The sequence below is a fragment of the Cotesia typhae genome, unplaced genomic scaffold (genome assembly GCF_013202065.1).
Source record: "Cotesia typhae breed Kobodo isofemale line unplaced genomic scaffold, CoteBio_Ctyphae contig_5, whole genome shotgun sequence".
In the NCBI taxonomy this organism is placed as follows: domain Eukaryota; kingdom Metazoa; phylum Arthropoda; class Insecta; order Hymenoptera; family Braconidae; genus Cotesia; species Cotesia typhae.
Window position 1 is genome coordinate 11145668 of NW_027423757.1, and position 14320 is coordinate 11159987.

At 30.4% G+C, this 14320-nt stretch overlaps 1 protein-coding gene across 7 annotated transcripts in view; it reads right to left on the bottom strand.

Annotated features, from left to right (window-relative positions):
* The window catches only part of LOC141531434 (serine/threonine-protein phosphatase 2B catalytic subunit 2), a 75484-nt gene extending 61185 nt beyond the window's left edge, over positions 1-14299 (bottom strand). The window contains exons 1-2 of one of the 7 annotated variants that reach the window (XM_074249267.1): positions 14074-14286; positions 12702-13591 (exon numbers count right to left, since the gene is read on the bottom strand). In XM_074249267.1, the coding sequence (XP_074105368.1) occupies positions 12702-12753 (52 nt within the window). In that variant the 5' untranslated portion in view covers positions 12754-13591; positions 14074-14286. Of the gene's footprint in view, positions 1-12701 lie in introns of all 7 variants that reach the window. The other 6 variants (XM_074249266.1, XM_074249265.1, XM_074249268.1 and 3 more) reach the window with 6 other exon arrangements.
* Between the last annotated feature and the right edge of the window lie 21 nt (positions 14300-14320).

Genomic DNA, 14320 nt, shown 5'->3' on the forward strand with positions numbered 1-14320 from the left:
TGCTGGCACTTTAGAGCGACTGTTTGTGCCAGGTTCTTATCTAGTCTTTATAAATGCCTATATATTTATATTTATATTTATATTCACGAGTATTGTGGACTCTATCCGTGTGCTGGTGTTTGTATTTATGTTTATATTTACATCGGTGTATACTTGAAACATTTAGCACAAATTATATTATTGAAAGAATTACGACAGTTAATGATAAGTTGATAACGAAACAGAGTCACGTTCGAAGTCGTCACTGTAATTCATTTAACGTCTTACTATTTCACCCGCATTTTATTTATTTATTGTTTTTATTTGTATTATTATCTCAGTTTAATTTACTTCTGCAATAATCTTTGACAAATATTTGTCCTACGGGTATTCAATTTGTTATTTTTATTACACACGTTTGTCATGCTGTTTTAAGTAATTAAACTTTAAATGCCGCTTAACTATTTTTGTTCTATCTTATCGAAGATTAAGTTAGCCGACATTTAAAAATTTTTAGAACTTTTTTTTTTTTTAAATTATTTAAAAAAAATTTTTATGAATTTTTTTAATGAAAATGTTTTTTTTTTTGTATATCATTTTTGATTAATCAAAAGCTAGATAAATATTTATTTATTTATTTATTTATTTATTTATTTATCAACATACGCCTATCGGCAATATACATCAGAAGAAATTACTTAAAATTAGATAACATTAATTAGAATTTAAAAAAAAAAAAAAAACGAGAAAAACTCTGTGAAGTTTAATTGTTAATGAGTAATTGTAAATATCGGATAAAAAAATGATTAATTTACAGAAAAAAAAATAAAATCCGACTTTTTAAATTGAAAAATAAAATCGATGTGGGAAAATTGGAAAAATAAGAAAAAATAGCCAAGAGCAATAGTAAAAAAAAAGAAATAAATTTTTCTAAAACTCACAATCAGGTAAAATAATAATAATAAAAAAAAATAGTTTTACTTGAAGTTCAACACTCGAACAAATGAAAGAAATTTAACCCATTTAATGAAAACTCGGTACAGTATTGAGAGTGAGAAAAATAAAGTGTAATAATATTGGAATTTCTTTACAAACAGTTGTGTACACGATAACTTTAGCGTAGAATTTTCGATGCTTGAACCATGAAAATAAAATAAGAGGAATGATAGATAAAATGAAATGAGATAAAAAGCATGAAGTACAATGAAAATACAAAATAGAAAAATGAGGAGTAGGATGAGATATATGATACGTGGATGTTCGAGTCACACGAATTTCGCGCACGTAAAAAACAGCATATATGTATATACATTATCGACAAGTATTCAAGTACCCAGTGGCACGATACGAGTACATGCAGTAAGTAAATTAAAATAGAGAAGAGTAGATCGTGGGGGATAAAAATAGCGAGTATTCGGCATCTTAGATCCGATGGAGGCGAAGAAAGGTACAACAAGAAATCCGAGATGTTCTTTGTGCCTACTTCGTTTTGCATCCATCATAATCTTGTACAAATTTAAAATTGAATTAAAAAATCTAACAGAGCAAAATGTGGAAAAGTTTCAAAGGACAGAGGTAACAAGCAGGGGGACAGGGACGTGACGATGAGCAACCAACTGCAGAATGTTTGCAGTACCTTACTCGTATTGTCACTTTTTTACTCGTTTTTTCATAGCTTTTATTTTTAAACAAAGCTATTTGTATGCTCTGACATTTCTCTTCAATATATTAATCCATTCAATATTTTTTATCTCCTGTGTTCTCCACCAAGTCCATTATAACTCACGGTTTTATTTACTCATATATATTTATCTCTGTGTTTAACAATAAATTTATTTGCTTTGTTTCTGTACAAAAATGCTTTTTATTCGCTACAAAAATTCCAAAATTAATGATTTACTCGCAATTATTGAAAAGATTATTCTTACCGTGCAATAAAGTCTGTCTTTGCAATAAAAGATGATATAAATAATCCAAATGACTTACCTAGAACAAACAAGTAAAAAAAATTGATTAGTTATTTTTTTTAAAAAGTATATATTTAATTAAATTATTTAGCGACTGGTATTGAAAAGATATCTGAGTAATCTTGTCAAGAAACTTTTATTAGGAAATAACATCACAGGGTCTACGATCAAATCTTAGCGACGGAAATCTTGAGTGATAAATAAAAGTATATGCTTGGATTTTCACGTTTAAGTAAAATTCTCTTTAAGATTTTATAATTTACAACTTTTAGTTCTAAGAACATTCATTTATAATGCTACAATATGTTTAGATACGAATTTTTTGAGAAAGGCCAACAAATGTGAAGTAGAACGAATGGTACTTCTCTTTGAGAAAGATTGATTGAGTTTTCATGAAATATTGACAACTCTATTTACGAATCTCATATCGGAGACATTATAAGATCTGTGTACTCAAAAATTCTATGGACTTTTTTTTTTAGTTTTACCCTAGTTTAAGAAAATGATATATTGTGTTTCTTAATTTGAAAATTTGTAATCTTTATCTTTATCAGAAGAATAGAGCTGGGTGAAAAATAAAATTTTAAATGTTTTTTGGCAATTAATTAATTTTTTGTCCAAAATTTTGTGTAATCTAGACACAGTAAAAAATTTTGCGTCAATGCGTTAAAAAATTTTTATGTTAAATATTTAACAATTTTTTTCCATCAGAAAATTTAATGATTTATTTTGAGGACCATCAAATAATTTTTGATTATTTCTCACTCCATTATTCTCTAAAAAAAAATTTTTTTTTCCAAGAAATAAAATTTTAGCTTAAATATAAGCATTTAAAAATATACCTCCATATATTTATTTTATAGCCAATTTTCTCTGAACCCAATACTGAAATCTCTCAAATCCCATAAGCTTAAAAAATTTATGACTTAAGACCCTTAAAAATCTAAATCTGCTTGAAGTATAGAAAAAAAAAATAGTTAAAACTAATTTCATAAACGAATCAATATTTTTCTAAGACCCCGCGAAATTTAAGAAAAAAATAAAAAGGAATAATCGGAGTTAATCAGAGGCTCAGAAAAAAAAAAAACTTAAAACTTCTTTAAAATTTAAAAAAGCTCTCGAGCGCGAAGAAGTTATTTATTTAGGCGGTTATAGAAAAGGGGAATCTTTTGGCACGGCGTGCATTTCGGATCTGTAAGAGTGAGAATCACTCGACAAAAAGTGTATGAAAATAGAGAAGAAAATATAAAAATAGGGAATAGAAGACTGGCTGGAGAAAATAAGAGTTTGTAGTCGGATAGGAGGCGAGAATGGATTTTGTGGACGCACGCGCGAATACATCGATTGGTCGGGATGTAGAACCGCGTTGCAGGATTTTCTCTGAATCGCCTACAAGACTTAGTCGACTTTTGAGACTCAGCTGGTTATTATTGTTATTGTTATTGTTATTCTCTTCTCACTCTTACTGTTAGTCCTGTTGTACAATCGACTTAAGCGTATCAACATTTAATACACACGCCGCCATAACTTTTAATAATTTAATTTCATGTTATTCTATCTAATTATTCAACTTTGCATAAAGTTTCTTATTATCATTTTATTTTCATTTTTTTCCTTCGTTTCAAAAGACCCAAGTCATTTCGTGAATGAGTTTTAACTTTAACATCAAAAGTTGATTTAAAAACAGTGTGACTCGGAAGAGTATTAAGAAATAAATTACATAAGTGACATACTTTTTATTTAAAGTACTAGGAATTCAAATTGCGCGCCTTAATTTCGACCAATAAGGAATCGGGGACCATATTTTTTCGATATTTCGATATATTTCGATACTAACCAACTTCAACTCAGTCATGAATTTTATATTATAGTAATATAAGCAACTTTTTTAAAAATTTTCTGACCTATTTTTTCTTTCGATTTTCAGTTGGAATTTATTTCATGAATTCTGAGTTAAATATTGAAAATATCAAAAAATTATGACACTTTTTTTTATAGAAAATTTTTTTTCTCTACAAAGATCCTCTCAATTTTACCGTACCTCTCATCTTTTAGCCAGAATTTAAAAACAATAGCCTAGAGAAATATTTATTGAAATTAAAACTGAGACTTATTTATGATTCTTCAAAATTAAAATTTTGGGATAAGTATTGAAGATACAAAAAAATTATACAAGACTTTTTTTATAGAAAATTTTATTCTTTATAAAAAAGGGTCTTATCAATTTTACCGTCTTTCATATTTTAGCCAGAAATAAAAAAAATGGCCTAAAGTAATTTTTATTTAAATTTTGGATCAAAGATACTCTTTATTTTTTATATTTCTCTTAAATTCTGGGTCAATTAATTTTTATTAACCAAAACTCTGCTTTATGTCAATCAAAGCAAGCTTCAGAAAAATTTCATGCAATGATAATCAAAAGAAAAATGAAATAAATCTATTTTATTGAAGAAATTAATAATGCAAGAAAGAATTTGAACTTTTTGGCCTAATTTAATTGAATTTATCTTTAAAAAAATGTAAATAATTTTTTTTCTACAAAAAAATGAAACGATAATAATCATAACTAAAAATTGAACCAGAAGATAATTTTATTTCCGAAAAAATGATCTGAAGAATAAAAAATAAAATAAATGCAAAAGTATGTAAAAAAACAGTAAATGCAAGCAAAGAAATCGGAATGTTAGAAGGCTGCTAGCATATTGATCGGACTGCAGGCTCCATCTCTCAGTAAAAATACGAGCCAGTGCTTAATAATTTGAATCGTTTGATTTATTTACTTCTTCGTATCGGTACTTGTAATTTTCCCTTCGCGAAACAAATCTGGAGGCGCTTTTGCGGGTGATTAGTCAGATAACGTATCGCCGTGATTAAAATGCACTGCGACCTTATTTATAATTAATATACAGAATGTTTTTGGTATTAATATAACCTACTAATAGAACTGTCGCTACTAGTTACATATCTATGTATATTTACACATTTATTCTACCATTAATAACGAGGCATTGGTCGCAGTAAAGCTCACCCTATAATTTACCGCGGCCTTGTATTTCCAAGTCAACTGATTCACCTGTTGATGCATGTCCAAGGACTCAGATAGTCCCAAGGACGAGATTGTGACTCGCGTTATTTTAAATCATAGAAATAAATCTCCCTGCATGTTAATTAATTTTCGTACTTTCGTTTTTTATCAGCGCGCGTTGGTAAATTTTCGAGTTTTCGTTCGAGTTACATGGAAAAAAGTGATCTGAAAAATTCACTCGGGTTTCTACGTTAATTTTCATAGTTTCAAACAGTACAGCGGATGTCGGGGTGGTACAAATGTAAATATTACAGAACTTAATGTACATAAAAAAAAAAAAATTTACTTGAATCAAGTAAATAATTTTGAAGAATTTCATTCTCTTGATTTGAGTAAAAAAATTCTTAAACTAAGAAATTTTTATTGGTTCAAATAAATTTTACTTGATTCAAGAATTTTTCTCTTGATTCAAATTAATTTTTTTTTCAGTGCAGTTGATCATTACTTATTATAAATCGACTATTATTTATTAAATTTAATTTTTTCCGTGTAAAAATTCAAAAGTTATTTTAATTGACTGAGGTTTTGTTTGCTAATAATGCTAATGCAATAATTGGGAATTACAAATTCAGTAGTTGAGCTTTGTGACGTAAGTAGCGACAATAACATTAGTGAATATAAAGCAGAGCTGGTTCTGGTGTGTGCGGTTTCTCCAGTAAGAACGGAACCGTTTGTGACAACCACCAGGGAAAGTTGTGTCTAAAAGCTCGTACCTGAGCCCTCAAAGTTTCCAACCCGACTAGACGTTTGCGTTTAACGTTCTACTGCTATGACGGCATGGTTGGCGGCCGGCCGTCGACCGTGGTTCAAGATTTAACTGCCGGTGATACGTGTATATCAAAGTGTCTTATAATTATTGTTATTATTATCATTATTGTTGTTGTTGTAGTAGATGCTACTTCGGCTCAGGGTTTTACTCCCGAGGATTTCGTGTCACTTTCAATTTACCGAAAACCGAGTAGAGACCAAATTATAAATACCCGTGAGATCAAAACTAATAATTTTTCCGACTCAATTTGCTAGACTAATTGGGTATAAAACTAGATTTGTTGCGAAGGATGAAATGTTTGATAGGGATCGAGGTCATGGGAGAATTTTAAATTCTGTTCATTATTATTATGAAGTTTAAACTATGTGAGGTTAGATGTGAAGTTTACTTGTCGGTACACAATTAAGCGTTCTAGGTCAAATTATTTTAGTGAAATAATTAAGGGATAAAGTATTTTACTTTACCAAGATATTAATTTAAGATTTTAGTGATTATGTTAATTAATTTTGGCAATTATTTCTTTAGAAAATTAAATTTTTGAGATTATAAATTTCATGAGTAATACCACCAATTAGTATATACAAAAATGATCTTGATCATCTTCGTGATAATTGTCACAATTTATTCAAAAAATAATGTTATTTTTATAAAAAAAATTTAAAATATTTATATAAAATAGATTTTTTACATATTTATTGATTTATTTTGTTTATGAATTTAATTTTTCCAAAAATTTCAACTTGATTTTTTCACAAAAATTTTTTATGGTTAAATTTAATATCGTTGGAAAAGTCTTGACTTTAATTTGTGCCTTTTCAAGGTTTCATATCATTCTGACCAGTAGTCAATTTATTATGATAAGTATATAAGCTGCATTCGAAAATGATCTATCTCTAGATACATAATTAAGAAAACAAAAATTTTCTTTCGATCCAAATAATCCAAAAAAATGTGAGATCTAGCGACTGCAAGAAAATATATCGCAAAAAAGCGATAAAGAATCGAAGAAAAATCTATTTGAAAAGTAAGCGATATAAATTGAGAAGCACAAGCCGATGATTGGTGTATTTAAACAGAGTAACTGGGTGTATGGCCAAGCCAAATGTAGTTGGCCATCCGGCCAAATGAGTTTGTTTGTGTCTATTATTATACTCCAGTCGGCCGTGAGCGATGAGCCACTGCTACCAACCTGACACACACAACTTTCATATAGATCCATACATCGAGAGATCCACACATCGAAGTGTAGTAAGTAAACGATAGGATAGACGCGTTGATTGCGGTGAGCGTACGGCTGCAATACTCTCCACTGAATTCAGCTCTCTATCCCATCCGGGTAGTGTTAGGATGTCCGGGTGTTGGGATCTCCCGGAGTGACTTGACTACACTACTTACACCACACCACTATAATTCAACCCTACACTACACTAGGAAGTCTGGCAGTTTAACATAAGCGTTCGATAACCCATCTCGTTCCTGTCAAATCTTTTATGCTGCTTCCCTTCACCGTCTTCAACAGCCTTTGCTCTCCTCGATGCTCTAACAATAGGCCCACATCTCAAATTTTCATGAGGGGTGTTGTTGATTTATCTTTTTTTTTTTTTTTTTAATTAACTCAAATGTGACCAACTCTAATCTTAATTACATAATTCAACAAAATGATCATTCTTATTTAATTCAGTGGTGTAGTTTTGTGCATCAACTTGTCGGCAGCACATCTGTCTTTCCACATGTGCTACTCATATGGCCCCCAACGTCATCCTACGCACGATTGTGTGACCAAGTGGTTAGTTTACACACTAGATAGATTAATTATTCTTCAAATTACACATTACATTAGTATATTTGTGTTTTTATTGTTACATATTAACAATATAGATGAGTAACAAGTGTTTTGTCAACGAAATAATCGCTTGCCTGTAATTATTAACACTTGTGGTTCTCTTTTTTACTTTTTTTCTTTCCTCTAATGTTCAACAAAAATGTGTTACTTGAATTTTTTATTTAAAAAATTTGAACAAACATCTCTGGTTAAATATTTGCCGAGTTTATTATCGATGGAATTAATAATTCTAAAATCGGATAACACCTCGAATTTTTTAGCTTTGTTGTAAATTATAGATGATCGAGTGTTTCGTTTTAAACGATAAGCTTAAAAAAAAAAAAAAAAAAAAAAAAAGGAATTTGTTTCGCGGTTTTCCGATAATTTGTTAAAACACCGCGGTATAATTGAACAAAGCGGTGGACTTAATCTTCTGATAGTTTTTCGTGGGAAAAATGTGGGAATGAAGGGCTGAAACTTTTTGGGAAAATGCTACAATTACAATACATGATCACACATGGTTCACATTTGTAATCTCCAATGACGTGATATGTAAAAACTTTTTAACGAATTCATACATGATATTTAATGTTTAGAAATTTGTATTACTTGTACATGAATTTTCATTTATGTATCTTCACATCTTAACTTCATATGTGAAGTCATAAAACAAATTAAACTTCATATTTGACATAATAAGTTTGGAAATTTGTGTTAATTACACATGACTTCATATTTGTAATCATATGTTATGATGCATAATTTCATATGTAGAGAGTGTAATAAATTGAACTTCACATATGGCATTTAGTATTTTAAAGTGCTAATTGCTATCTATGATTTCATACATGTGATCACAAATAACTTTATTTATAAAGTCTTAAAAAAAATTAATTTTCACTTATAATCATATATAACATTGAAGTTTTGAAAATATTTTCACATACATCTTCATATATCAAGTCGTAGTAAAAAATTGACCTTTACATATGAGCATATGCGACATTGAAGATTTAAAAATTTTTATTACCAACTATTATGTCACACAAAGCCATATGTGATCATATATAAATTCACAAATGAAGTCATAGAAGAAATTAAGCATTACATATGATCACATATGCCTTAAAAAGTTTAGAAATTTTTGATTATGTGATTTTAAATATAAAGTTATGAAGAAATTAGAGTTTGCATATGATGTTAAAGATGTAGAAATGTTTGTTAATACCCATAATTTGACAAATATAATTAAAATTACATATTACAAATCTTAAACAAAAAATCCACTCGTTGACTTTTACGGCTCGATTGTCACATAAAAAGTAAAAATAAATTTTGAAAAAAATGAATAAAATAGTCTGAGAAGCAAGTGGGTTTGTAGGCAAGATTGCTTTACAGCTAACCTACTACTCTAGTTAGAGCCGAACATTTAAATACAAGCAAAAGCTCTGCTCACTAACATATTTCTAAATTTCTCTCAATCTCGTAAAATTAACCGAGGAGTCTGCAGCGGCAACGAAGCCATTTGGCAACTTCTTAGCCTCTACCTATTAACGTCAACTTACTACATAATATACCTTTATAATGAGCGAAACTTTTTATCCACATGCATAATATACATCAAGGCACACATAATATAAGCCCACACATAAATTTATATAAAACTTAAATGACCTTGCTCCATGAATAATTCACGTCATTAACACCTTGTTAGAAATTTAGTCAACTCACTGCTCACGCGGGAGGAATTCGTAAGACAACAATATAAACCTGGCGATAAATAATGTATTGAATTTTAAGTTGCATCGCCCAGTTGCTGGCTTTCTGTTTAATACTTTGTCTTGTTTCTTCACTCACCTCCCATCTTTTAAGCGAACAATGTACTATGTACAATATATGAATATATATCTACCAGGATCGTAAAAGTTTGCCCAGCTGTGACCAGCTGCATTGACTACCGCAGTCATATATTACCAGACACCAGATCAAAAGCTCACGGAGAAGATGAACCCCGTTTTTTTTATTCGTTCGAGCACTAAGCTCTTGTTTTTATTACTCAACAGTTGAATCAAGACTACGAAATTGTTTTTTTTTTTTTTTTTTTTTAACTTTCGACGAAATATCTGAGCGTATGTTTGTACATAAATTTTGGAAATGTCAACCGGGGCGAGAGTGCTTTGAGATAAATAAACTTTTTTGGGATCTTAGATATGTTTGATTTATAATTTTTCAAAAATTTGTTTAAGAAATTTGACTCTATGATAATCTATGTTCGAACATTTATATTTTTAAATAAATTGTTTTGTCAATTTTTATTCTATTTAAAAACTATTTATTGCACAATTTTTTTCCTTGATAATTTTTTTTTTGTTATTCAAGTGACAGAAGATAATTTTTTAATTATTTTTACTATTTTTATTTAAATTACATTAAAAAATATTGCTTAAATTTATTTAATAAAATTATTTTCTACTTTAGTAAAATTACAATTATATAGTTGAAAATTTTGTGAAATTATTAAACTTCAATTAAAAATTATTATTCTACAAAAATTTTAAGTTTCTTTTAAAAAAAATTAATTTATTAAAATTTTCAAACAACATTTAACAAAATTATTTAAATTTTTCTTCTAAAATTATTAAAAATTGTTTAAGCTTTTTTAAAAGTCTAAAAATTTGAAAAATAAAAAAAATCGTCCCAAACTCAAGGTCAATTTTTATCTTCAACAAAGTTTTATCTAATCTTAAAGTTAAATCTCCCTCATAATTGATTTTAATAAAATTTTCGAAAGTAATCAGACGCTACGTACACAAAATTAAACTTGAGGTGACGTTGTCACCGCGGGTATCATATCAATTTATGTTTGTAGGTTTCAAGCATCCGTGACGTTCATTGAACAAGTGACGAAACATTAAATCGACATTCTATCGATATCTCTCGATAAATTTAAATACACTTCGATAAAAAAAAATTTAAACAGATAAGCGACATTCACGGTTAAGAATACTCGTATTTACACTCAATTCTAAGGAAAAAAAATTTTTTTTCAGCAACAATTTACACCCCGAGGCAAAGAAAATTTTTTTCTCGCCACCCTAAAATTAGAAGATTTTTTTCCAACAGAGAAACTTCTAGAAAACACATAAAATAAAAAAACGTTTACGTTGACTGCCCACGTAATGGATCATTACTCGAGAATCCATCCTTTTAGAAAAACTAAAATAGACTCATCGAAAAGGGAACGTGGCATAAACTTTATTTAACGTTTTTCTGTAATCCAGTTTGTTTTTTTTTCAGAAGGTATTATCCGTGGGGCATTTTGATGTTAAACGTTAAGGTAAATTTATGCATTAAATTCTTAAATAAATTGTTTGGTATGGGATAAAGTCGGTATCCGTATTTGCGGGTAACGGACAAATCATATTACACCCACGTGGCGTTACTTAGAATAGAATAGAATACCTCTCAACCTCTAAGGTCTATACTAAGATATAAGAGTTTAGCTCTAACTTATCCGGCCGACTAGACGGTTTAAGTTCCAACCGAGATAAAACTTTTCTAAATTCCCTCTTTTATGTATTGTTATATTATTATTATCATTATTCTTGTTTTTATTTTGAAGAATCCTATTATTGCTATACAACTGTCTCGAGCTATTTTCGTGGGCTGTTTGTCATTAAAAGTGTCAAGCCTGTTGTTTTGTTAAGTAATACCTCACTAAATTCAATGATTAATTACTGGCATAAATCATCTGCATCTAACTAAATCTATATATAAATAATTAATATTGATTTTATGAGAGGCTGAACAGAATTAGTGATGGCACTGAAAATTGTTGTCATAGAAAATTAGAAAAAAAAACGTTTTAGTTTTTACTTAATATTGTAAAACTTTACTTTGAAATATAAAATGTTTTGAATGGCTGCTACTTAATCGTGTATAAATAAAATCAAAATAACAACTTTAATACCTCATAATTGATCAACTAAATATTTTTTTTTTCTGTCGGTTTACTGTCTAAAAAAATTTATTTTAAATATTTTTTTTTAAAGAATTTTTTACGAAATATTTCTTATTCATTTTTACTTTTAATAATTTTGATTACTTAATTGACAATTTATTAAAAACTATCAAGGCAAAATTTTCCAAATTTTTGATCTTGTTTTTATATTAATTTAATAAATGTTAATTTTTTAGTAAAATCATTAAAATTTAAAACAAAAAGAAGTTAAAAAAAAATTTTCAAATAAATTTGACTTCTAAATTGAACAATTTATCATCGCAAGAAAATAAATTTCCATTATTTCTATAAAAAATCAACCCCGACAAGAAATTTAAAAGCATCTAAATGAACCTGTTCTTCAAAATCCACCCGATTGACGTTTGTAAATAAATAACTCAATTAAAGCCCGTAAAAAACCTACCAGTATCTCAAAAATTGATCAGCCATCAAGCCTTACACCCCTAAAAGTAATTAAAAACAACCACCCCCACGGCAGAGACAAAAAAAAAGAGTAAAAAATAATAAAATAAACTGGAATATAATGTATTGTATAAATGAGAAGTAAGCTAGTGCAAGACGACGGTCTCGGAAAACGGAAAAGCGTGACTCGAGGGTCGGTTGGTGGTCGATAGCAATGGCGCCGCGACCCCGCGGAGAAAATCAATCTCGGCTTGACGCCGGTCGGCCTTGTTTTCATGTACACTCGCTCTCGTTTTCTCTCTTTCTCATCAACGATAGAATCGCCTAGCCGGGATAGAACTTGTATTTGTGTTTGTATTTGTATTTACTATACCGCTCCTGCCCCATCAGCGTTCACTCCACCAGACCGTTCTCCTTTCTCCTATTTTTCTCAATTCTGCACCCTTGTACTACCCTCGGTGCCTATAGCAAGCCGTCTGCCATGTACGTAAATATTTCAGGGCATCTAGTCGAGCGTCCTGCCGTACCGACCGAGGCTGGATAAATTATCAGCCAGCGAGTTGTTCACATTTAACAACATTAGCACGCAAACTTAACTATGACTTAACTAAAAAAAAAAAAAAAGATAATGATAAATTTTTTTGGAGCTTTCTTACTTTTTATTACACGCTCGGTGGTGGACAACTTCGGTGAATTATTGGAGGTCATGCTGGATGATATTTCCCGGCTTTATAGTGTTAGTTTTAAGCGGCTGACAACCAGCCGCACACCTTATCTCACTACTGTCACTGCTGTCACTGATTCACCCGACGTATGTTACTCCCAATTGTTTAGCAGCTACCAGTTGACGTTGCTGCGTCTGGCCGGATACTAATGCAATAAAACTCTATTTATTCACAAAAAAAAATTATCCTGGACACTTTGGGCTCTTGAAGTGACACAAACAGGACAGGGGGGTCGTCAGCTGCAGGGACTTAGGGAAGGGAAAGGGAGGATTCGGGAGTATCTTTCCTGTGTAGATAATCCGTCACGTTATGCTTTGAGTAACGTACACAAGGCAGTCGACAGCAACTATGTGACTGGTGGATGGTGGATGGTGGCAGCTAAGAGCTGCGCCAGATACTACCGTTCGTGATGACCATACATCTATTTTTTATCAAAACTTTTACGAATCTCCACTTGTTTAGTTGCTTTTATTTTTATGTACAGTATATATAGAACAGCAGAAAAATTATTTTATTATTTATTTATTAATAGCCAATTAATTATTTTTAGTGTTAAAACTTCTCCGGGCAACAAAACTCCTCCTATCGTAAAACACCGCAGATGGCTGCTGTTTTTCGTGCTCCGCTTTCCTCAAGAGCTTCTGGAGGATATTTTCCGCAACACACACGCGAGCAAGCCACACAAACGTTTATTATTATTTTATATATTATCGATAAAATTAACGGTGTGTTTATTTAGCTGGTATGTTAACTTTTTTATTTTAGTCGAAGGGAATAAAGTCGACAAGTGACCGCAGCTTGACCCACTGCGGCGGGCGTAACTAATACAGATTTTTCTACTTTTTTAATTTAAAGTAATGATTTTGTTGGTTAAGGTTTGTTGTTGTTCATCCACACACATATCTACGTATAATTATAAGCATAAATATAAATACATATATGTGAGCATGTATTTTTATCAAAAGAGTAATGATAGATTTATTAAAATTAAGTTTTTTTTTTTTTCACAGGCCAATTTAGTTTTTTTAATGTAGTGTAATGTGCACAGAAGGTGTGTGTGTGTGTGTGTGTGTGTGTAATCGTAAGTGTGGATGTATGTAAGCGTGTGTATATGTGTGCGACGGTTGATTATCACACCGCACGGTTTAGCTCACAAAATACAACTGCTCAGACGATTGCGCTGACTTGTGTGCCTAAATATATATATATATATATATATACATACATACACATAAATATTGTATATTATAAATGTATGTATATATCTATATATACAAATGGAGTTCACTTTTAGGTGGCTTACAATGCAATGTGTAGAGCAAGCCTCTACTTCTCAATTGGTGTGTAGGGGGGGCTTTAAAAGCCAAACAAGCTATAGAATTATTGTTATTATTGTAAACAATAACGACAGCGAATTATGATACAATTAAACTGGAATAATGTAAAATATAAGCGGGTACGTACGACGGGCACACGGTGCTCACACGCACGACACCACCGTAACCACCACGACGCACCGCTCGACACCCACGGTCGACCACGCCGCTAAA